This window comes from Rousettus aegyptiacus, unplaced genomic scaffold (genome assembly GCF_014176215.1).
Source record: "Rousettus aegyptiacus isolate mRouAeg1 unplaced genomic scaffold, mRouAeg1.p scaffold_m13_p_4, whole genome shotgun sequence".
Lineage (NCBI taxonomy): Eukaryota > Metazoa > Chordata > Mammalia > Chiroptera > Pteropodidae > Rousettus > Rousettus aegyptiacus.
This window is the reverse complement of record NW_023416307.1, coordinates 81,778,503-81,805,385: the sequence shown is the minus strand read 5'-3', so window position 1 is coordinate 81,805,385 and position 26,883 is coordinate 81,778,503. Positions and strand designations below refer to the sequence as shown.

General features: G+C 34.8%; 1 protein-coding gene across 1 annotated transcript in view; it reads right to left on the bottom strand.

Annotated features, from left to right (window-relative positions):
- The window catches only part of GBE1 (1,4-alpha-glucan branching enzyme 1), a 235,075-nt gene extending 212,863 nt beyond the window's left edge, over window positions 1-22,212 (bottom strand). The window contains exon 1 of the mRNA XM_016143897.2: window positions 21,971-22,212. Within this exon, the coding sequence (XP_015999383.1) occupies window positions 21,971-22,095 (125 nt within the window). The 5' untranslated portion in view covers window positions 22,096-22,212. The remainder of the gene's footprint in view (window positions 1-21,970) is intronic.
- Between the last annotated feature and the right edge of the window lie 4,671 nt (window positions 22,213-26,883).

Genomic DNA, 26,883 nt, shown 5'->3' with positions numbered 1-26,883 from the left:
TTATCTTTCTTATGCCATTTCTTACTGTTCTGTCCTAACTCACTATGTCCATACTGTTCTACTTTGTTTCCTGAATACTCCGAACAAACCCATTCCTAAGGGATTTCGCACTGGCTATTTCCTCTGTTTGGAACACTCTTCAACAGGTATCTGCAAAACTAACCCCTTCAGGTGTTTGCACAAATGTCAGATTCTCGACAGTTCCTATACTGAAAAAAATACCTTTTATAATCACCCCTCCACAAGCCTTATATTTTTCTGTTTTCTTTTTGTCACAGCATTTACTATCCAATATTTATTGCATTTACTGTGTATCGCCAGTCTCTGCTACTAGAAAGTAAGGTCCTCAAATGTATAGATTTTAATCTGTTTTGTTCACTCTTATACTCCAAGTGTCTATCACTATAACTGGACCATAGTAAACACTACTTAATCACTAAAATAAATTATGTTAATTTACTTGAACAAAGGGTGAAAGACGGACAAATTTGCTTGTTAGCTATAAAAGTATTTATTTTCTGCAGTAATCTGTTATATTACTAAATACGAACAAGATTTTATTTGTTGAAGAACATTAGGCATAATTGATTATAAAACTGAGGATAGAAACTGTGATTTACTTCTAAACTTTCCAAACTAACTTTTAGTCTCATTTTTATGTATAAATCATTAAACTATAAAGTTGTATTTAAAATACCACATTAATTTTTACATATAAGTGTGTGTATGTGTAAAATACACTAACTTCCATAAATGTATTTTCTAATTGACAAATAATAAAAATAATCACTATTCAAAGACAAAGCCTATGTCAAAAACTGTAGATAAATTTATATTTCAGAGGTTTGATACTGTGTAAATTGTTCAAAATGAGTATCCTTGTTTCAATTGAACATGGAGCTTTTGTTTTTCTTTGTTATTTAAACACCAGCCATTTGGAAAAAGGAAATATTCAAACACTATATTGAGTTAAACTTACAGGATTACCAGAATATAGCATAGAGTTTACCATCCACTATCTGGCATGTAAGAGTCCCACTAAAGCATCTAGATTGCTTGTTACTCCCTGCTCACCAGATTCAAAAACTATGATGGCTTTAGTGTACTGGCTCAGGATGATGTTCTCTAGATATTTGAATGATTAAAATCTGTATTAGTCTAAATTCCCCAGAGATACAGAACCAATAGGAGATAGGTATTTATTACCAAGAATTGGCTTACATGATTATGGAGACTGAGAAGTCCAAAACCTGCAATGGTCAAGTTAGATACCCAAACTAAGCTACCATAATCACTTACCCTGTGTGGCACAATTGCCTTCTAACTCTCTGAAAATGTAATTGGTACATACCATTCAGCCAAGGAAACTGTAATTAAAACATAAAGACATTATATAGTTTTAAACGGACTCACTTTTTTTAGGAAAATCATACTTGTAGATATTTGGAGAATGAAAAGGAGAAGGGTGGTAAGTAGAAGCAGGAAGACTAGTTCTAAGTTACATTAGACATAACAGTGACTTGAGCTAGAGTGTTAGCACTAGAGAAGTAAAACAACAGTGACATTCAATAGGACATAAATTTTGGAATAATGAGTTGGGAGGAGGCTAGGAAAGTGAAAAAGAGAGAAATCAATGATAACAGCAGATTTCTACTGAGAAGTTACATAGCACCATTTACATAAAAGGCAGAGATGGTCATCTCTAAGTGTGAATCACTACTTTGGGGTCATTACTAAGTAAAATAAAGGCTACTTGAACACAAGCGCTGTGATACCATGACTAGATATTAATAAATGACTAACAGGCAGGGACTGTATATAGCCTGGAGACAGTGGACAAAGGAGTGATTAATATCCCAGGCAGGATGGAGTGGGACTACGTGAGATTTCATCACTATATTCAGAAGTGCATGCAATTTAAAACTTATGATTTATTTCTGGAATTTCCCATTTAATATTTTCAGACCTAAATTGACCACAGGTAACTGAAACCATGGAAAGTGAAACCTCAGGTAAGAAAGGACTACTATACTAGCATTTGTCACCATATTATTATTACCTCCGACTAGGCAATAAATGTTCAAAACAAGACAGAGGCAAACCTAGAACCTAACATACTGCCTAGTCAATACTGAGTTAACACCTCTCTCAGGAGAGTTTGGATCTAAGACTCTAACTTCCCTTAATAGAAAAATAAAGTTGTTAGTCTCCATAAACTCAGGCAACACAATAATGTGGGAACTTATTCTCCAGCTGACTTGATTTTATTGGGAGTGTTTTCATTCTTGACTTGAGTCTTTTCCATGAGGTTTTCCAAACAAGTTAAGTCAACTTTACCTCAATTTGTCAACCTTTGAGGATTGACTCATATATTCTACTCTCTTAGAAAATATTTCTGTTAATTTTCTTATTTTTGTTTTTAATCAAAAACATATATCCAAGCATTATATAAATGGAGAATGAAAGGGGGAGTGGTGGTAAGTAGGCATAGTTTTGGTTTAAGTTTCAGTAGTTCATTTCTGTAGTCCATAATAAACAATTACATAAAAATTAACCATGATGTATCACAGTACTTTTATTTAAACTACACGTTTCCATTTTTGTCTAACACCTGAATTTTGTCTTAACTCCAGGAAAAGGCGATATTAAGTAATATTAACAATAGATACTTATTTCAGTGTTTAATATCTGCCAGGCAATCTGCTGAATGCCTTAAATTAGGGCTCCCCAACCCACAGCCTGTGGACTGGTACCTATCCGTGGCCTGTTAGGAACTGGGATGCACAGCAGGAGATGGGCAGCGGGTAAGCCAATGAAGCTGTATCTGTATCTGCAGCCACTCCCCAGTACTAGCATCACTACCTCAGCTCCACCTCAGCTCGTCAGGCATTAGATTCTTATAGGAGCACCAGTCCTTGGTGCCAAAAAGGTTGAGGACCACTGCCTTAAATATATCTTCCTGCTAAAGTTAATCCATGGAACAACTCTGGCACATGTTTTTTATTTTTTTTGTTTTGACTTATTTTCCCATATAAAGGAACTCTAGCCCAAAGAAATAAAGTCCTAAGACACAGCCAAAATTCAAACCTAATCTCACCCCAAAATCCATGCGCTCTTCCTCCTCTTTGTAAAATGTATAACTCACTTTGTAATGACCACTGCTACAGAGCTGTTTGCTACAGAGCCATTTGCTAATATTTTCTCATATTAATTTTCCGTAGTAGATTAAAAGAAAATAATTTCTTTCTCTGTATTTGTGGACATATAAGTTGAATGCTGGATGATTTTAAGAAAAGTTATGTGGCAAAATGAATGACTTTCTAATTGAAAATGTAAGCCATGGTTCAGTCTTGGAAATCCTGACATCTTAATTATGTTCTACAGGCAAAAAAAAAAAAAAAAAAAAACCACAAAAACCTCTGAAAGGCATGAGAAATGTGCTTTGAACCAAGTGGTGAAACTTCTACTGAAATGATCACCTGATCACTAGAGTATTTCTGTTTTTACATGGGATATTTTAGCACAGCATGAAGATCACTAGACTGAGTTAAGCCTAGTGAAATGCTACCATCTTAGATGAGTCACTCAAAGTAGCAACAGTATAGACTTCTTAACTGTAAAATAGGTTAAAGGCACAAAATTAACCTTAGCTAAAAGATTTGCAAGAATTTGGCATTGATGCTATTTTATGCATTACAATACTACAGAAAAAAAAAAAAAACAAGAAATTTGGATTCTTAATAAATTAAAAGGCTATGATTTCATTGAAAACATAGATAAGTATGTTTTGGAAACTAAGACCAAAACAAAAAGAAAAAAGAAGAAGAAGAAAGTAAAAAAAATTGGGGGTAAAAAAGTGGACAGTCAGTATAATCAATAACCTCATGCATTTTTTTTTGACTTTACTACTCAAATTGTGGTCCAGCAACATCACCTGGGAACTTGTTCAAAACACAAATTCAGTTTCTGCCACAGACCTACTGCATCTGCATTTTAGCATAAGTCATAGGTGATCCAGAAGCACTATTCTTGACTATTTGCACTATTAAAGAAAGAAAAATCTCAATAACTATCTTACACTCCCTATTTTGAATTCTGTGCCTTATCATGCGGCCTTTAGCTAGCTACTGCAATCATTTCCTTCAATTACAGTTCTCTTCTGCCTAGTGTATTTACTAGGAAAAGAATAATTAAAAGTGAGGTGGTCTCCAACATGTGACCACGTTATGTGTTTTTGGTTTTGTATATTTTATTCTGGCTTTTCTTAACAGTATTATGTATGGGTGGACACCAGTTTAAAAACAAATCCTTCCATTCACAGCTGAAAGTCATTAATTCTCAAATGACTGATCTTGGATTAGCCTGCAAACACCAACATTTAAATATGTAATATGTAAGAATAAACACTAGTTATTATCATCTATTATCACTTTATATCTAATTAACTGACCAGGCAAAAAAAATCAATTAAAGAGCATAGCCAGAAATGGAACCAGGCGAGAGCAAACAATACAAAAAGAGACAATAAAAGGATCAGTTAATACAAAAAATACAGCTACTATCTAATGAATATACATTTGCCTCTGGAATTAACCAGTTAGCTTAACTTGTTAACCAGTTAGCTTTTATTAAGAGTATAGAGAAATTATGTTGGGGGTCTCCATTCTTCACGAATATATTCACTCAAGAAACAAATACTTCCTTACCTAATACACTCACTAACATACACCAATTCAACATCATGCTAGACAGAAACATCACAATACAATACAAAGAAATCCAATACAAATTATTTGCATCCTTTCATTCTTTGTAAGTTAAGTGTGTCTGCAGACTTCTGATGACTAGTCAGGGAGGAAAGTGAAAAAAAATTGCTTAGAGTCTTGTCAAAAACATTATTAAAATGAATGCTTAATTATTGGTATGACAACCATTGTATCTGCTCAGTCCGGAGTTAGCACTGTATTTATTACTTCTTGTAAGAAAATCTAAAATGCAATAAATGCTTTTAAAATAGCTTTTCCTTCTCAAACCTTACAAAACTTCACATAAAATGTTATTGTTCTCCAAAAATGATTTAATTATAATTATTCCAACTTAACGAAATAAATAGTTTAACTACCTTTCCACGCTACCCACTGAATGAATTATATCTGCCTATAAACAGGCCTCTGACTTGCTTCCCAGGAACCCTGAAACATATAATGGTCCCTGTCTTTCTACTTTGAAGGTAACAAATTTTGGGAGACTTGTACTATTTCTTTCTTTACCTTTCACAGTACTTAAATTTAATGAACCCAAAAATCTACTACTACCTAATTTCAATCATGTAGCCCTCATTATTAAAAGTGATTACTCTATTAAATAATCACTAGTCTAATGGCTGTATTAGGAAATTACAATGAGCTTCTACTATATTGCCCGAATTGAAAAACACCAGCGTATTCATGCGCATGCATGAACACAATTTAAAATCTAAAAACTAATTTTACCTAAAAGAATCCATCACAAACACTAAAAACTAGAAAATCTTAGAGAATTGTTATTGACTGAACATTTGTGTGCCCCTAAAATTCCTATGTTGAAATCCTAAATCCAATATGATGGTATTAGGAGGTGGGGCCTCCAGGGAGGTAATTAAGTTAATAGAGTAAAGCCCTCATGAATGGGATTAGTGACCTTAGGAGAAGAGACTGGAGAGAGCTTGCTTCTCTTCCTCCCTCCCCGCCCCTCTTTCTCTCCACCCTCCTCCCCCATCCCCAACCCCCTGCCCATTCTCCCCAGGTAATGCTATAAGGAGAAGACAGATATCTGCAAACAAGAGTGTTCTCTGCATACATTGAATCTGTCAGGGCCTTGATCTTGGACTTCCCAGCCTCCAGAACTGAGAGAAATAAATGTCTATTGCTTAAGCCACCTAATCTATGGTGTTCTGTTACAGTACAAATTGAACAAAGCTGGAATCAGACAGTTAATCCTATTATTCGTTGGACAGAAGTCTAGGCCACTAATTATTCAGCCAAGATATCACACATACAGATACACACACACACACACACACACACACACACACACACGCACACAGAATATCCAAAATGTTTGGGCTTTAGAAAGTTAAAAAATAATAATAATAAAATTGAGTATAGAGTCAATAGAAGTAATATAACACTTGATCTAGCTACTTACTGGCATATCCACATTTTCACTATTTCCTAAGTTATAACGGAACTTTAAAAGTAAAGTCAAATAAAATTAAATTAAAATGGCATTAATAAGCAATTAACTAATACAGCTATATAAAAACATCTCTTCGATGCCATGAAATATAAAGTACCTAAAATTTTAATACTTACCAGCCTGAATTTCCATTAGTGCAAAGAAATGGTTGAAATAATGTACAATAGTCGGTAGTACTATAAGCTTGAGAAATATTTCATCAAACAATTTTTTTTTTAAGCCAAAGTGAAAGTAGTCTGACCTGGAGTGAAGCATGATGTGATAGAACCTCAGTTGTATTTAAAAGTGTAAATTCTGTTTTAAGCTTTTCCACTCCATTTGAGAAAGAGCAACAGCAAAATTCCCAAATGTCAACACAGATGGAAGTTGAGAGGAACAGCAATGAAATTTAAAATGCAAACTATAACCCAAAAAAGTACTCTTCCTTTCTCCTTTTTTAACACTATGATGGCTATCCCCAAAGAAAGGAAAATCCTCATTTTCTCCTATGTTTGTACACAGATATCAGTACAATGAATGGGAAAACATTTATTCCAACTTGGAGAAGACATGATATAAAAGCCACTTATACACACAGACACACATACAATATGTACAACATACATAAATGTATAATACATATTTATAGCATAGCCAGAGTTCTAATTTTAGTCTCTAATTTTGGTCTCTTTATACGTATCCCCTGGAATCTCTTGAAAATCTTGATATTATAAAAGATGTTTCAAAATCTATGTCGGTGGAAGCCAGAAGTGGCTAATGATAAGAGAACAAGGCTTTCTCTTGTATGCCTGTTTATCAGACTTCCCTCATTAAAAACATAAGTCCCTCTAAAGTCTGTTATTATTACCAAATTCAACCCAAGAGCAGCTTCAAAAGCCTCCATTTAGAATGCTGTCTTATCTCAAACTAAAATTAAGCCTAATTCATGATCGTCTGGGATGGTATTCCAGGTAATTTGTTTCACTCACTTTTAAGATACCATCCTAAAAAGGAAATTTGTTACCTATTAAATGAACTTCAATGTTTTGTCTTAATCAGTAAAACAGTTTCTGATTCTAGTGTGAATACTGTTGTTCAAGAAAATTTTGTGGATGACTAAAAGTTTAGGTGGAAAGTTAAATTTTTATTCATTAAGAATACAGTCTGGTTTACAATCCAAAATACTAACACAGGTTTGAACCAAAGTAATATCAACAAATAAAGGCATAGGCATCCCAGAATTTGCTATGCCATAAGTAAAAAAAATAAAATAAAAGTAAAAAGACATTTCTAGGAAATCCACATAGAATTTTAACAGTGAAGGTGAATGAAGCCAGCAGAGATAGAAATTACTACTGGTCTGGCTAGAAAAACATGTTGGGCCTGAGGCAAAAAAAAAAAAAAAAAAAAAGTTTTTTTAAATAGAAGAATGTTCTGAAATAGAAAGCATTGTGAAATAGAATTGCCCAAGGACTATTATGAAATGAAAAATTACACTAACTGCATTGGGAACAGCAACCTGATAAAAGCACAATGTACAAATTACAATCTTCTTCATGAGTAGTATCAGACACAAGAAAGGTTAAGTTATATGTAAGAGAGGTTCTGCCCACCACAAACCACTACATGATACAAGAATTACTTTCAAGTGTTTCTAGGGACCCTCCAACAACTATGGTAAGAAATACTTCTATATTTCTAATAATATAGTACAAGCTGGACGAGTCAATACCTACTTGCAATACCCCTGGAGTGCAAACCTCTATTCTAAACTCTATGAAAAACACCTAAAAGACAATAATGTGTTCCCTAAATATACTCTTTTCTTCTTAAATTCAAAACACACATCCTGCGTCCCAGGGATGCAGCAAGACCTGGGCATCTGCAGTGAGAAAAAAAGCATTCTATAGAAAGAATCTGACAGCTCATGAGGGCAAATGTTTTTATAGACAGTAATATTTTTAGCTAATATTATAAGGGTAACTATTAAGTATGCAAAGTAAGTACAAAATAGATATAAAGTATAAACACTGAAGAAACTATCAGCTAGAAAAATAAGAAAAGCAAGTCATGAAGAAAAGGACATAAAACACAAGATACACATGTCCATGCACACTCCCTCCCCTCAACACTGTGGGTAGCTTGAAGAGTGATCAAAAAGCAATCCTTCCAGCCCTTCTCTCTCATAAGCAGAAACCAATTCGGGAATAATGCAAGTCATAATGAATGAGTCACTGCACGGTAGCAAGATTCTTGGGACAACGAAGTTAGGAACAGCTGTTATTTGGGCTGAGTCAAAGTGAGGTTGGCACATACTGAAAGGTCTATTAGAGTACAGAATAGCCACCTGATCTCAGTCATTTCATAAAGAAGGACCAGATTTCCTTTGGCTGATTTATGTTTTTGTTTTGATTTGTGTTTTTTGTTGTTTTTTTCTGTATGGGACAGATGTAATGCATTTAGCATAAGAAAATATGACATAAATAAGAATTACCTACATGAAAAGAACAATGTGAACAAAGTCATACCAAATAACTTGAGGGAAAATGTGGCTACCTAGTCAACCCCAGTTAATTAAGGATGTGGCATATATCTATCCATGGTTACATTTGAAACATCATCCATTTATTTATCTTCAGTTATAAAAACAGTCACTGATCAATAATTGCTGACTCTCTTTGTTAGGTAAATCAGAATCTCTAGGTGTTTCCTTTCCTCTGTTATCAGGAACACATAGCTAAGTGAACCTTTCTCCTTCTCTAATTTTCCCCTTCAATGTATTTATGGGTTATACCAACTCTTTCAAATGTCCTCTTCCAAAGACATAATCTAACCTGTACTAGCTAGATGTGGTTACTGAGCACTTGAAATATGGCTAGCTCCAATTGAGATGTGCTACAAATGAAAAAATACACAGCCAAATCCAAAGACTAAGTATGAAAAATAAATGTAAACTATTGCATCGGTAATTTTTTTAAATGACATATTGTAATGATATTTTGGAAACACTAAGTTAAATAATGAGTATTATACAAGTTCATTCTATTTGTTTCTTTTTACTTTTTTTCATGTGGCTACTAGAAAATTTTAAATTTTATACATGGCTCATATTTCTATTGAATAGTGCTGATCTAGGTGAGACACTTAGGATTGGGTCAGGAGGAGGCATTCAGCATTTATTTGCTTTTCTGGAAACCTGCATACTAAGTGACACACATCGAAATGTTCCCCTGACTTTTTCAAGAATAGGTGCCCTTAGCTTACTTAGGAATTGCCTCATTGCCTCTAAAAATAGTCCACAATCCCTTCCAAAATGAGCTCATCTGTTATAAAGAAACACTGATATTTTATCAAATATGATTTATAAACTAACAGACTTCAGTTCTTAACACAATGTGGCAATTCTTACACAAGCACATTTTGCAACCGAACCATTTTTGCAAGTAAACTTTCACTTAAGAGCAACAAAAGCTGTGTAAAGGTTACCTAACAACTTCATTATAGTTTCAGTGGAGATAAATGTCTTAGCTATCATATTCTTTGACTCTCCAAAAAAGAGTTTCACAGACTTTGCCTACATTCTTCAAGACTCTGTTCTCCTTTCAAAAAGAAATAATTTTAAGAATTTAAAGCAATTCAAATAAACTTCTTTGTGGTATATACTCCCCTTCCTTAACAGAATAGGATACGCTTTTATCAGTCTTACTCTGAATTTTAAACACATAGTTGTGTTTACTTGTTCATCTCCCCAGTTAGAGCTCCCATCAGGCGGGAAGCCTATCTTTTTCATATTTGTTCTGATACCACATATCAAAACACCTAGGACAGAAAGGATGTTGAAAATAGGTTTGTTAAATGAGCAAATTAATGAAACAGACTATGACTCAGATGCTCACCAGTGTGGGGGAAAATTTTCTCTATGTGGTCATCTTCTGTATCATACCCTAAAGATCCATATGTAACCATGAAACACAATTGAGATATAAGAAAATGCAACTTTGACCATACTAAAACAAAACCCCTTTTACCTACAATAAGTAGAAAAATAGTGATCATTTTTAAAAAACTTAATCTGTAGTAAATATTAATATTAGTATATATGAATAACTTTCAAGAAATTAGAACATATAAGGTAATTATTTACAAAATAAAATTTGGTCCCTCACTAAACTCACTTTTGAACTGTTGAGACCATGCCATGTCTTGCTAGTCAAAATATTATCGTGAAACAACATCAGTATCACTTGGGAGTTACTTAGAAATGCAGATCTCAAATATAAGTGTGTAAAATGACATATATGTAAATCATAATAATAATAATTACTGTGATGATGATAATTTATTATCAGTAAGTTGCCAGAAGTCTTTTTTGGATGTTATTGTCTCAGACTCAATATATGAGTAATCATTATAGAATTAACAAAACCTCAAAAGCTTCTCTCTACTTTTCTGTTTTAGGTGGGTACATTTTTAGCTATCTTATTCACAAATTTTCCAAATTGTGCCTAATAAATGTAGTAGTAACTTTCACCTCTCAACATCTAAGTATGTCTGTTTGAAAGTTGATATGCTTTGATTCTAATATAGGACCATGAATCCTACCAAACCTCAAAATAAATATTAAGATTTAAATAAACCAAAGGCTAATTTCATTTATATACAAAGTAATCTTAGAATCTCAGAAAATAATAACATTACTTTAGTTAAGATTTAATCATTCCTACAAATGAGAGTACAGCATAATTTTTTGGGGGGAGAATTACTTGTCATTTAAATCAAATAAACAGACAAAAATGCATAAAAATTTATATATATGTATGTTATATATATATCAGTTTCAGATACACAGTACAATGGTTAGGCATTTATATCATTAGAAAAGTTGTTTTTAAAAGCAAATTTATAATGTAGAACTAAAGAATATGTGATACTGACAAATGAATGGGTTCTAAGTATGACATGAAATAAGAAAAATCTTGAAAAGTCACATTAAAATTACAAGTTCAATCTACATTAATTATCATCTATATATATTTGGAATATAAAAAATGTTATGACAAATAAGAAATATGAAAATTAAAAACTGACAAAAACTCTAACATGAGGTAACTACTTGGGAATAAATGACCACATATTTCACGAATTATTTTCCCCTGCTTCCTAAAGTTTTGAGGCTACCTTATGATAATAACCAAAAATTAAAATAAGATCTTAGAAATAAGAAAAATGACAAGTTAATTAGTTCCCACTGCTTTCAATAACCTATAATATATATAAAAAATGTCATTGTTCATACATTTCAGTGAACTGATAAAAGATTAATTTATTTTTAGTCAGGTGGCTTCTCAATATGCCTAGTAGTTTCTAATCTTAAAAAGAAATGATTAAGCTTATGGTCATAGTATAAGTACTAGGTTGTATGACATGATGATATCCTTAACTCTGCTCTATGATATACAGGAAAGTTGTTAAAAGAGTAAATCTTGAGTTCTCATCACAAGGAAATTTATTTTTCCTTTTTTCTTTTCTCCTTTTATTTTTATTGTATTTGTATGAAAAGATAGATGTTAACTGAATCTATTGTAATCTTTTCACAACACATATAAATCAAACCATCATGCTGAATTCCTTAAACTTATATGGTGATGCATGTCAATTATTTCTAAATAAATCTGAAAAAAAAGGAATCAAATATCCATAAACAATAAAATAAAGCTTGACCTAAACTTCACACTTAATACAAAAATAAATCAAAATGGGTTATAAACTTAAATGTAAAAGATAAAATAAACTTCTAGGAGAAAATGCTCCTGAAAATCTTTAGGCCTTAGAGCTATCAAAGAGCATTTATACACGACAACAAAACCACAATCCGTACACAGTAAAAACAACAAAAAATCAAAATTAAATTTTGTTGTTCTAAGACCTTGTTTAGAAAATGAAAAGGCAAGCTATAGACTGTGAGAAAATATTTGCAGAATAAATATCTGACAAAGGACTTGTACTAAAAGAAGTCTCAAAACTCAAAGTTTAAAAAAAAAGAAAATCAATCCTCTTAAAAAATGGACAAAAGATATAAACAGACATCACCAAAGAGAATATATAGGCAGTATATAATACTTTAAAAGATTTTCAAGAAAATTAGCTATTAGAAAAATGCAAATTAAGACCACAATAATATATCTGTGTACAAATATTAGAACAGCTAATATTTTTTTAAAAGTAACAATACCAAATGCTGGCAAGCATACAGATAAACTGGATCCTTCCATACATTTCTTGTCAGAATGCAAATAGTTCAGACACTATAGAAAATAGTTTGGCTATTTCTTACAAAATTAAACATGCACTAGCCATATGACTCAGCAATAACACTCTTAGGCATTTCTCTCAGAGAAATAAAACTTGTACATAAATTTTAATATCTTAGTTTTTTTGCAATATTTTTAATAGCCAAAAGCTGGAAATAATCCAAATGTTCTTCAATAGGTGAATGGATAAATAAACCAGTACATCCATACAATGAAATATTATTCAGTGACAAAAAGGAACAAATCTGATAAATGTAACTTGAACAGATCTCAAAGGCTTTGGGCTAAGTGGAAAAAAAAAAAATCCAATATCCAAAGATTACATATGATTTAATTTATAACATTCTAAAAATGAAAATAAAAAAAATAGAGATGGAAAACAGGTCAGTGGTTGCCAAAGGTTAGGGGTGGAGGGAAAGGGGATAGTGTGAACATAAAGAAACAAGAGAGTTCTTTTTTGGTGATGGAATAGTTCTATATCTTCATTTGGTGGTGATTACATTTATACATAGTGGTGATAAAACTACAAAGAACTATATACACACAAATAAGAGCATGTACAAACTGGTGAATTTAAATGAGGTGTATAGATTGTATCAATGTCAATTTCCTGTTTTTGATACTGCAATATATGTATGTAGTTAAGCAAGATACAACTGGGTCAAGACTGGTGAAGGGTACAGAAGCCTTCTCTTCTATATTTGCAACCTTCTATGAGTCTATACATATTTCAAAATAATTTTTCTTTTAAAATTCCAACACAATTTTCAGTTTTCCAAATTCACTATATTTTTTAATGTCTTCTAACTTTAAAGGTATTTTGACCTTGCTACAACCAAACTTCAGTTTTTATAACACTCGTTTCTAAGTACTTCTTGCTTACGTGTTGTATGTGTGAGTAGATCTAATACTGCAGAGAAAGCGTATAGTTTTCAATGAAAGGTACTTTAGAGAAGTAAGCAGAAAAAGACCTATTAGTTTCACTAAAGTCCTATCACTAGCAAGTATAACCTAAAACAACAAAACAGCACTGCCAATTGAAATCATCAAGAAGATGGAAGACTTACATTTGCGGGTGAAAAAAAAAAAGACACAAACAAAATTATGAGATTTTTAATGCAGAAAGATTAAAGCTGGCAGAAAAAAACTTGAAAATATCAAACATGAACTAGTTTGAGAACCTCCAGAATCCTGGAATAATCAATAAAACCTTTTGAGAGAGGTTTTTAAACAATTAAAAAGCAATTATAACTCATACTTTAGTTATTCATGATCTCCAAATGATAGTACAGAATGATCATGGATAATAACCTCTTAGGAAAGAAAATAAATGTAAACCCAGACATTGATCTTCTATTCTGACATCAAATAGAAATCACATTCTTCCACAAATTGTTCTTTTGTCATATTGTGAAAGACAAAACACTAAAATTGCCTATGATGATAAAATTCTATATTCATATAAAAAGTCTATTGTAGGTATATTGTGAAGAACAATAGTATACATCTTAAGCTTCAAAAAGCACAAAAAGATATAATGCTAAAGCCCTCATAAGCTTCTACGTCATTAAATAACAAAAGACAATTTGTGTTTTAAAGATTGGGCATAAATTAATTAACATCTTTAGCTAGTCTTTCTAACCTCACAAACAGTATATTCTCCAAGTAACTTGATAAATCAGATCGTTTTTTAATGAGCCCAAGGACATGGAAAAATTATTAATAATTTATGAACTCATTTGCTCTCAAAACATTCCATATTTTTTGAAGAGTGAAATACGTATGATATTAAAAAGAGAACATGAGGGTGCTCCCCAGTTGTGGGACCAGGTGACTGAAGAGACCAAATAAGCTCATGTTGGACCAGAGCAGCCAAAAGTCTCTGGATTTCCCCTAGCAATCCAGAAAAATACAGATTACACCTTAGTAAGATAAAAGCCAGAACTCAGGGGTTGATGATATTGAGAGATGTGGCTGTAGACTTCCCTCAGGAGTGAAAATTTCAAGATTCTGCTCAGAAGAATTTCTACACAGATAGAAACTGTTGAGGAACTACAACATGGTCTCACTGAGACTTTTCATCTTTAACCAGATGTAGTCTCCTCTTTGGAGCAAAGGAAAGAGCCCTGGGAAGCTGTGATGAGGCAAAAGGACATTCTCAGGAAGATATGTGTACATCTAAATGCCTTGATTATCCAGACTCACTTTCAGCTGAAAATGACCATGAGACAGTTCTGGTGAATAATGTGTAAACTGAAAAAACTAGATGGAGTTTACTGGAAAATTAACATATGCTTGGTTAAAATGGACATAGTGAGTAGCCCTGTGCTCTTAGATGTGCCCTGTCATCTTCTAAGCATAAGAATAAAGACCATATGCTCAGGATAGTAAACCTGAAAGCTAAAGGATGGGTCCATGCTAAGGCCCAAACAACTTGCCTTCACTTTCTTTGTGAAATTACAAACTTCTATTTCAATAACTCAGTTTGTGGGATTTTTCGTTAACAAAGGGTGTGTTAGGTTTTCTGTTACACACACCTAAATGCATAACTGATTTTATCATGTGTCTGTAACAGAGGATGCATCTGTATTATGCAGTTATTCATAATTAAATATAACCTGTGGCTATTTGCTTATCATCTATGAAAATGAGAATAAATGAGATTGATAATATTGAATAACATGATTTCATTGGTCAAAGAAATATTTAATTCTCACTTGTGAAGTATTTGTAAACTTCAGTGTTATCTATACAAAAGTATATTTGTAGACTTGGTTTCTGATTACATTTTAGATTACAGACCTAGAGTACATACCCCAAGATTGTGCCTCATTATAATTTATTGTTTAATGGATCAACTAAAACACACATAAATATTTCATTCCGTTGTATTATTCATCTCATAAAAATTCAAACATGCTGAAAATATCTGAAATCAAATGAAAAAAAGAGGAAAAAAGATAAGGGAAGACATAGCTTTAATTTTTTTTTCCTTATTAACAAATTATACATTATGACTTCACTGGATAATTTTTTTCATTTTCAAACTTTTAAGCTGCTATTATGTATATTTCTTATTATTCTCAGTTATCCCTGCTACTAATAAACTTGATATGACCATTTGACCATTCCTCCAAACACCAAGAGTTCAAGAGGAAGAAAATCCTTACAGCAGTTTAATGCCAAAGAATATGACCACTCAGAAGTCAGATGAAAGAAAAGACAGAAAAGGAAGATCAAGAGAAGAGTGATTTTGAATTTCTGCAGGCTAGCATTTACCTCCCCCAATAAAAGGAGCTTTATGTTCATAATATCCCAGACTCATCTTGCCTTCAGCTTACAGCAAACTGGCAATTGCCTTATCATTTCCTCTCCAAATTAAGAATCAAAGTTTAAACATATTCCTTTCCTCCTCTATTAAATTATGATTAAAATTACCACCTCCTCACCTCATTCACATAATCGCTTTATCAGAGAAAAAAAGGAATCCCCTAAAGATGCCATTAACCAGCAAAATGAAAAATTGTGAAGAATTTCTGGTTGTGTTATTTGTCTGATGGTTGATTTCAGGATACAGTATTAAAGAAGTTGACAGATCTTCTGAAAATAATATTCTAGTAAATATTTAAGATATGAAGTTAATTTGCTAATATTATTATTGTAATTAAATGACTATTACTTTTTACTGAGCATCTTTACATATATCCCTAGTCCTCATGACACCCCTACAAGGAGGGTCCCATCCATTTTTTACAGAAGAAGAAAGTAAAGTTCATAGCAGTGTATTTTCTCTTGAATGCAAAGCTATTTAGCATTTACCAGAGTTAAAATTCAAGCCTTGATTTGCTCTTGTACTTTGCAACATGATCATTCAGCAATATTTTTATATTTTTTTTCCATTTTACATGTGAAGAAATTAAATTTAGAATTTAATTATTCCGATCATTTAAATATCAAAATCACTCAAGTTTTATAGGTCATCGTAACTTAAACAATGTCAAATAAACTGTAATAGAATTATATAATAAATCAGTGAACGTAGATTGTATAATAACATAGGTTTAACATAGAGCTTTACCTTTTGTCAATGTACAGGATTCCTGTTCACCCTAAACATAAAATAGAATAGGGCTGCTTTTGGATATTAAACACAAAAGAACCCTCTATTCAAAACAGTGGTAAGCCTTTACTGATAAGAAGATATCACCACAAGAAGAGAATCTACTCTTCAATAAAAAAAATAAGCTTAGAGAGAAAGCTACCTGGTAGCAGCAATTCTCTCTAACGAAAACACTTTTATGTTTTGCTTTGATATCTATAAATGTGTAATTGAAGTTTAATAGATGCTTTCAAATAACAACAGCATGATATACTTAGTCTAAAACTGTAGAACATATTACTGGAACTATATTTTCATCTCACTGACTAACTAGGGCCAGCTTAGTGGGAGCTTAACTGAATTCCCTAAGAAGTCACCACATAAAGTGTCACTTCTCGGGAGGTGATGCAGCAGGTGCCAGAGTGTAAATGAAACCAAAATGCTCGATCAAGTCATTTAAGGCACTTTGAAAATGAGAAGAGGTCACAGCCTTTTGCCCATCACTGTAGAGAATTCAGGAGTGATTCTGAAGTTAACAGAAATCTCAGTGGCAAAAGGCAAATGAATCTACTGGTACAGAAGAGCAGGCCAGATGCATCATGTAATCTTCGTATTCTTCCCTGCCTTCTAGAATCACTGACAATTGACTTTCTTCAGAGAACACAACTTGGCCAGGCAATGAGGGAAAACAAAAAGTGCACCATTCGGCTATGATATAAAACTTCCATACTGTGAGAATTGATTTTCGATGTGGCTGCTGATAATATCAAATCCAAACTATTTTCCAATTCTGATTAGATAACAATGTAAAAGCTATTTTAATTACAGTGATGTGATTATAATACTTAACACCTTGGGCTCACAAAAACTTCTCCTTCCATTCCTGGGCACTCAATTTGACCTGAGGCTTTCTCACACTGAATATTCCTTTAGTGATTAAACCTCTAGTCTCTGTGGAGTATGGAAGTATGTAATTAATAATGATTTTCTTATTTCCTCTGGTTCTCTTTAGCTCTTTACTTAACATACATTCCCCTTCCCCAGACTGTCACACATAACCTCTTAGAAACTATTGTCCCAACATTTTCAGCTTGAGTTGACCTAAGACTCACTGGTATGGAAAAAGAAAAAAACAGTCAGAAGATATTCATTCAGCCTTTTGCACATTCAAATACTATACTGTTTCTTATAAGCCAGGTATAGTTCTACAGTCTGAGAATACAAGAGTGAACAAATAATAAAGAGCCCACCTATGAGAACATATAATCTAGTAGTGGATACAAAAGAACAGAAAGACACCTATAGTACAAGGGATGGTCACCCTTAGGATGAGGGTGTTCAAGTTGGTAGACAAGAGTTGGGAAAAAGGCTTAAGAATGGAGAGAAGTTAGGGAAGGCATATAATAAATGCCTAAGCTGTGTCCTGAAGCATGTTTAGGAACTTACGAGATAGAAGTAGAAGAAATAGCATGTATAAAAGCATAGCTGAAACCAAGGCTAGACCAAAACATAATATACAAGACAGGATAATGTTCTGGCATACTTCAAATTGATATCATTTAAACATTTGTTAAATAAAGATTTACTTTATGGGATAAATTATTTTCTATTAATTAAAATTAAACAAAGAAAAGGGTTTATTTATTCATTTCTACTAAGCTAAAAAAGTTACTCTTCTGATAAAATCAGAAAATATTTCTAGTTCTTGATCTTTCCTATCTTTTATTCAATGATTTTTTTCTAGATCTCTTCTTCTAATCCTACACAAAATAAGAAATGAAAATTTTCAATTTTTCAGAAAAAATACATCTGTAAAACAAGCATGTTTCCAATTTATTCTAGTGATATTTTAGTGTCCTTTATAGAATGGCCCCCAGACATCCCACCAACCTCTCTACCTTTAGGCTCTCTCTGATGAGATGGTGGAGAGTGAAAGAGTCCAAAGATGAGGCTAAAAATGTAGATAGGAATCAGATAATAAACAGAATCTTGTAAGTCATGAAAAGGAGGAGTCTGTACTATACTTTAAGGGCCATGAGAAATTGTTGGGAAGACTGGAAAAAGGGGAACAATTATGAGGCTGTTTTTTGTAAATCAGGTAAAGATGCTAGCAACTTAAGATGAAAACAGTAGAGATACAGAGTAGCACATACTTGAAAAACAGGAGCTATAACTGACTAGGCTTGTAGATAAAAGGAGAAGAATAATTAAGATAATTCTTAAGTTTTGGGCTTGAGCAGTTGATAAAGATACTACACACTGAGACAGGATAGAAAGAGACCAAGACGTTTGATATAAAAAACCATAAATTCAGTTTTATATATGTTGACTGTTGTACTTATAGGACACCAAAATACAGATATTTATAAGTACATTTGAGACCAGGAGAAAGATCTGCAGTGAAGATAGATGTGGGCAGCCTCAGAACATAGATGGAATCCATGAGAATGCTAGGAAAAGTATATAGAGTCACATATAAAAGGATCTACAGAGGCTCCTGAGAATCTCCTATATTAAATGATAAGAGGCTAAGAAGAAACCATCAGAGAGAATGGGAGAAAAGCAAAAGCTAGAGCATCATGGCTTCAAGGATCCAAGAAGTGGTCTAAAATGTCCAATGATAAAAAGGAAGAAAGAGGTATTTGCTAAATTACCAAGAAGTCATTGTTTGTGAACTTGTTGAGAACAATTTTAATGAAAATTAAACTCAGCTGCAGTGCTTATTAGCCAAGTGAACTTAAGTCAATCATTTGACCAAATCTCAGGTTCATCTGTAAAATAGGAAAAACAAAAATGCCCAGCTCTCCTACTTTGTGGTTTTGTTATGATTAAATTAAATGCTATAATGTATCTAAGTATACTATATAAACTTTAAAAAGAAGGTACAGGCAAGCATTATTGTAACTGTTTTTCTTTAGGCCATTCATGAACATCAATTCTCTATTCCAGGCACATGGCTCAGAAGTCACATTTGACTTACACCGGCCAATTTTCATCAGAAGTGACTCAGGCTAAAGCCGCAAGAAATAGTGGATAGTTCAACATGTTCTCTGTTCCTTCTTACTGACTTTGTAAAAGCATGTTTCAAAATGAAACCTTCATCAGCCTAGATCCATGAGTGATTGCCATGGCACAGACAAATTCACTAATCCTCACATTTGATTCAACATTCTCAGTTACAGAAAAGGTAAACAAGAACAATAAATATACATAACAGAATTTCTGATGAAGGTACATTCATCTGGGAAGGATGAGACAGTCCATTAATGAGAAAAAAACTGCCTCCCCTATCACCATTCTTATACACTATTGTTTTTACTCTGAATTTTCTTCACTCCTTAGTAAGCACATTTTGCACCTAAATGTTTGGTTGCATATGTGTTAGGCCAAAGACACACCGCACAGAGGGTTATTAGAAATAAACAGAAAAAAGAATAAGTAACCAGAACCAAACTTTATGAAGAAATTTTTTTTATTCTTCAGCCGTTAACAGTAAAAGCTATTGCTGCCAAATGCCAAATTGCTATTTGATATGCCTAAATGGAACAAGTGTGCTGGAAAATGGCAATTACTCAGAACCAAGGCCAGAAGTAGAATCCAGGTCAAAGTGAGGCACAAGCACCCACGAGACCAGCCTTCTCACCAAGAACACTGGATTACCCCCACTTCTTTATTCTGGCCTTGGCCCCTCTCATTAGTTTTGACAAACCATGAAAGAGAATCATAATTGCCTCAGTCCCAATAGAGTTGAAATGAATCATACGAAATACTTAACAAGAAATGTTTGTCTGCTTGTGATTTTTTTTTTTTTTTTTAATGAGGATGAGCATAAATGTAGACAAAACATTTCCACAACTCTTCTTTTAGAAATGGCTTAAGGGTCATTTTACATAGTGCCATCATTAATAAGGACATCAAAAAAAATCTGACCGCTATCTTTTGATCTAAAATTTTTGACTATTTCTAAATCAAATTCAATTTTGAACTATGAAGATTATGCACTGTTTCTTTGAAAGCAATTTCACAAGGTCGTTCCCCATTCAGCTTATATAAGTGCCCAATCATTTGATGACCTGAGCAACAGCTCAAGGTGACTACTTTGAGGAGGACTCATTCATTAGGATAAACAAGCAAGCTCTGGAATGATGTGTAATCAACTTTGTGTTCCTTAGGGATTCCTTAATAAAGAGTTGCTGAATTGAATTTCCGTAATAAGTGACAAAGCGAGGTCATAAATTTGGGATTTGTTTTCAACCGTGTTTTATTACCTCCAATGCTGCTTCTTGCCAGTAACCAGCTAGTTGCTTTCTGTTACTTGAAAATTTGATTATGTATATTCTGTCGCCATAATTGCTTTCATTCTCAAATGGTTCGGCCTAACATTTGTGCTTATCTCACAAATGTTAAGTACTATAACTAGTATAACTACTATTATAATCTTAAAAACTATACCTTTTAAGTTGAGCTAACTACTAGAATTATTTCCCCAGCAACTTAATTGTGGCAAACCAATTTACTACAGCATAAGAGACAAGCTAAAACTAAATAATCCTAAATCTGCCTCCAGAAGTTTGGCTTCCTTTGCTTATCTCCCTCTTCAGGACAGCAATGCCAAACGGAAGAATGTTGCTGTACCTTTACTCACCAATGTTGGCCCAAGGGCGGGATGGGGACCGGGAGGGGGGAGGAGTGGTAAGAGGGAGGCGGGAGGGGGGGGTCAGAGGGGGGGATGAGGGGTAGTGACTAAGATAGGCTTGGTCCCTGAGAAGGGGTAATATTAACAATAACAGAAGTTGCCTGAAGTAATCCTATTGGATATATATTTTTTAAAAATCACAATATTTTCTATGAAATAAACTAGAAAAATTTTAAAGCCCAATTATACACTCCGGTTGTTATGCACACGCTAATTCACTGAACCACTCTGGTACAAAGAAAGGGCAGAAAACCTGCAGTTGCCTCCCTCCACATCAACACCTGAAGCAACGAGTACTAGTAGCCAAAGCACGTACTCAATGGCGCAAAACCACTGACTCACAGGGAAGAGGGGATGAGAAAAGTTTACTCAGAGCTTCCGCTCCTAGACAAGAAGCCAGAATTGCCAGCCTACACCTCCGGAAGCCACTGAACCCAATTACAGGAATCAACCGGCACCCGCCCTCAAAAGGCCGCAGCCCCAAGCTCGGGGGCGGGGCCTCCGGGGCGGGGCCTCCGCGGGGCGGGGCCCCGCGGGCGGGAGCGGAGGGGCGGCCGGGCCCCGCCCGCGCCGGCGAGGTAGGCGGGCTGCCCAGTTCTGAGGAATGGGGGGGATGGGGATGACAACCCTGACTGAACGAGGCGCTACCTGCGCTGGAAGTCCAGGGCGAAGGGCTTCAGGTACGGGTCAATCTCCAGAAGTCGGCCTAGTTCGGGCACGTCTGTCAAGGCAGCAGCCAGCGCCGCCTCATAGCTGTCCGCCGGAGCCGCCATCTTCTGCCGCAGCCCGAGTAGCTGAGGCCCGAGAGGTCGAGTGGCGCCTGAGCGGGAACGGGAGCTGGAGCCGAGAGGAAGGCCGTTAGGGCGGGGCCGGAGGACGCTGAGGCGAGCCGCGGCGGCCCAAGGCTCTTTATAGCCCGAGAGGACGGTCGCCTTCCCCCCTTCTCCCCCCGCCGGCGGGGAGGAGCGGGGCCCAAGGTTATTCCCGGAGGCGCGTCCCGAGCGGGGATGAGGCGCAGAGGTCCCTTAGCCCACCGTGCGGCTCACACCTGGGGGCCCTAGAAGCCTGCCTTCTCCTCCCCCACCTCTTTACCCTGCAGGTCCAGGGGAGGCGGGTCTGAGCTGGCCTAAGTCTTGCTCTCTTACTCTGACTCATTCTTGGCTCTAGAGCAGACCCCTGCTTTTCTTTTAAACTACTCCCACTGCCGACATCCCTGCAAATGGATAAACGATTACTTGGAAAGGAAACTTCTCCAAGTTCAGAGAATTCCTTGTTGTTAGGGCAGTGTGTCAGATGGATCAAATAAATTAACAGTGAGGGAAGTCATCAAGTATGGATATAGGAATACCGTTGAAAATGTTAACATTATTTCCTAACCAGAAATTTGCTGGTTTTTCCTTGTGAATTTAACCAAAAGAGGCAGGCAGGACCCTGGAATAGTCCCAAGGATACCAATCAATGGATGAGAAATGAGACCGTGGCAAGAAGTTTTCCCATTCCCCATACCTCAAAAAGAAATGAAAGGCCTTTTTGTTGTAACAAATATTTAAAGTCAAAAGGAAATGGAGGTCAGCCTTGAAAATTCCCTGAGCTGACAAGACCAGTCATACAAACAAAGCTTACTTTAGCTTATATTGCAAGACTAGCTTGACTTGGGTCAATTCTTATGATTACCTTTGGAAATCATAAGCAAAACTTGAAATTTTTTCAAGGTTGATATTCATTCATTTTACTTCTGCTATTTCTAAACTTGACAAAACCATCTTAGATGAGAGAAATGGTATAGGGAAGAGCATTAAATTGGAATTCAGCTGTGCCACTTAATAAAGAAGAGATAATACAAGAAATCGCTTTCTTTGGCTTAAAAATGGGGACTCTACATATGTTCTTTCAGTCCCATTGACTGGCTTCTAGCTTATTGATTCTTTTTTTAAGAATACAGAATTTTGCGCCAAAATTGGACGCATCAACCCAGGAGTTTTCTAGTCTGCTTTATACCTAGAAACTGGAGAGGCTTAAGGACATCAGTCCCAGTTAAGACCTGGGTGTGGTAAATCCTAGGGGCAGTAGAGAAGAGTGTTGATCAGCCATGGGTCTTGAATTTTAAAGCATTCAAAACTATGTGTGTGTGTGTGAAGGAATTAATAAGGACTTGAGAAAGATCTAGTAACAGAGGACCTCAAAGTGAAAGTGGAGGACTTGGACAACCTAAAGAAAGGTTGTCCATAAAGATGACAGCATGCAAATGTTTGTCAACATAAAACAACACTTGAAACACAGAAGCAGGATACCCAAAAGATCCAATTCTAATCTTTTCTCAGAAATTCAGGTTCGTATTGATATGCCTACTGAAATCTCCACTTAGCAGGCTAAGTAAGAGACCTAAACCCCAGCTATCTTCACATCTTTTCTGCTATGGCTCTTAAAGTACCAAACTGGTTTCCCCTCTTCTGTCCTTTCTCACTCCTAATCCATTCTCTAGTGTTTCACACGGGTTAAAGTGCATATGAATCATTTGAGGATCTTATTAAAAGTAGAAATTCATCTAATTCTGGGGTGGTGTCTTAAAATTCTGCCATTTTAAAAAGTACAGAGATGCTGCTGCTGCTGCTATTTAGGGACACAGTTTGAATAGTAAGGCTCTACACAAGGAATAAATGATACAACTTTAATGTCATGCAGATTCACTTAGAGTTAAATATAAACTCCTTATCATCTCCAACAAGGTTTATGTAATTGTCGTCTACTTTTCCACCATTTTCTCATCCTCTGGCTTTATTATTCTTTAGTCACACTGAGTCCTGAAACTGAGTTCTTCATAGCCTCTGAGACTTCAGTTGCCTTTTTCTGTGTTGGGAATTCTCTTGCCTGGGCTCCTCATGAGTGGTTCCCTCCCAGCATTCATTGAAGTTTCAGCATAAATGTCAACTCATCTCCAAGAAGCCTCTGATTTCACTATCTAAATAGATTCCTCAGTATAACCTATTAGAGTGCATACTCTCCTATGCAACAGTTAACAAAATTTAGGTGTTTTTCTCTTTTATATGTTGATTTCCCTTCTTAGAATATAAACTCCAAGAAAGCAGAGAACTATTCTGTCTTGTTCACTATTGAACAAGTATTTAAGTCCCATGTGCTAGCTAGTCCTAGGTACTGGGGATTAGTGTTGAACAACACAAGTTTTAATTGTCACAAAGATCACAGAATAGGTAAATCTGTGAAACAGAAAGTACAGTATTGGTTTCCCAGAGCTTGATAGAATGGAGAGTGACTGCTAATGGAATTGAAGTTTCTTTTAGGAGTGAAGAAAATTTTCTAAAATTGTTTATGCTTATGGTTTCACAGCTTTGTGGATAGATTAAAAACTTTAAATTGTATGCTTTAAGTAGGTATATGACATATGAATTACAGCTCAGTAAACCTGTTTCTAACTTAAAAAACGATTTTTAAGTATAAGTAATATTAAATATATTCTTTAAAGCTACACATTCTCCACCTTGTTGAAATCATTAAAAGAAAAAAAAGAGAGAGAGAAAGGAAAACCAGAGAGCTGCAACCAAACTCTAGAGAAAGAAGTAAAAAAGAAGTAACTTTTAAGTAATAACGAGAGTGGTGATAATGGAAAAAGTGGCTTCTGAGAAGACAAAGGAGAAATTTCAGAAAAAAATAGTGATAATATCCTTTTATATTTAATAATGTCATTGAGATCCCAGGTGTTCTGGTTCTTTAATTTTTTTCCTCTGGCTTTGAACTTGTTTGCCCCCTTGTGGTCATTAAATGGCTGCCATAGCTCTAAGCATCACTTCTTCATAAGGCCACATCTAAAGGAAAGAAAAATGAATGTTTTTCCTGTATCCCTTTGCCTTAGAGAAAACTTTTCTTTATATCTCTTTAGCTGGAGCTAGGTCACTTACTATCCCTAAATGTTGATGTAGAGGAATATGACTACCACGGTTGGTTTAAATTGTAATTCACTGCTTAAATTGGGTTTATCTTCCCTTATTGCATTGCTGCCCAACATCTGGATAAAATGGCAATTCGATTCACATGGAAAAAGAAGGATGGATAATCATATCTGCCACATCTTCCTTTGGAGCCATCCTAGATCTACTATCCGTGAAACTTGCCAGTGTTATTAAATATCTTGTCCCTTTATATATACACACACATACACACACACACAAACATACATATATAAATAAAACTATAGGAACAAGTTCCACTATAACCCCTTCTTCATGCAAGGGAACCACAATTTTACAGGCCATAGACTAAATAAAATATACCCAACCAAGAGAGCAAATGAGGCCATTTGCTCTGAGGAAGAACTTTTTCCTTTGTACAAAGGTGCTTCTCATCACGCCATGACTCCATAGCAGTGTGTCTACTAAGAAAAGGCACTGCATTATATGTGGAATCTAAAAAACAAAAAGAAACTAATCAAAAACACTCATATAGAGGACAATCTGGTGATGGCAAGAGGGGAGGGAGATTGGGGAGCTGGGAGAAAGGGATGAAGAGTTAGAGTACAAATTAGTAGTTGGTAGATAGTTATGGGAAGAGGAAGCACAGCATAGGAAATGTAGTCAGCAGTAACGTAATAGCTGTTTGTAGAGCCAGATGGGTGAAAGAGTAATAGGGAGGACAGTTTCATTAACTATATAAATGTCTAACTAATCAATATATTATATACTTGAAACTAATAAGAGAAAATGCTAAAAAAAAAAAGTCACTGTTATAATCTAAAGGACACAGTACAGTCATGTACTTAATGATGGAGATACGTTCTGAAAAATTAGTCATTAGGCAATTCTGTAATTGTGTGAACATCATACAGTTTATTTATAAAAACCTAGACGCTATAGCCTACTGCCAAAATTGTATGTGCTATACTTTTATACAACCGGCAGTGCAGTAAGTTTGTTCACACCAGTATCACCTCAAACACATAAGTAATTTGTTGCCCTAAGACATTAAGACAGCTACAATGTTACTTGGCTATGGGAATTTTTTGACTCCATTATAATCTTATGAGACTACTGTCATATTTGTGGTCCATCATTGACCAAGACATTTTTTATGCAGCACATGACTGTATAGGCAAACATTTTACTGCATTTCACTTTATTGTGCATTGCAAATACTGCATTTTTAACCAATCAAAGGGTTGCGGCAACCCTGTGTCAAGCATTTTTCCAACAGCATTTGCTCACTTCATATCTGTCACATTTTGGTAATTCTCACAGTATTTCACACTTTTTCATTGTTATATTTGTTATAGTGATCTGTGATCAGTGATCTTGGATGTTGCTATTGTAATTGTTTTTGGGGTGTCACAAACTGTGTCCATTTAAGACAGTGAACTTAATTGATTAATATATGTGTTCTGGCTGTGCCACCTGCAGAATATTCCCCAATGTCTCTCCTTCTTCTTGGGCCTCTTTGTTTTCCGATACACAACAATAATGAAATTAGGCCAATTAATAACCCTATACTGGCCTCTAAGTGTTCAAGCGAAAAGAAAAGTTGCACATCTCTCACTTTAATCAAAAGCTAGAAAT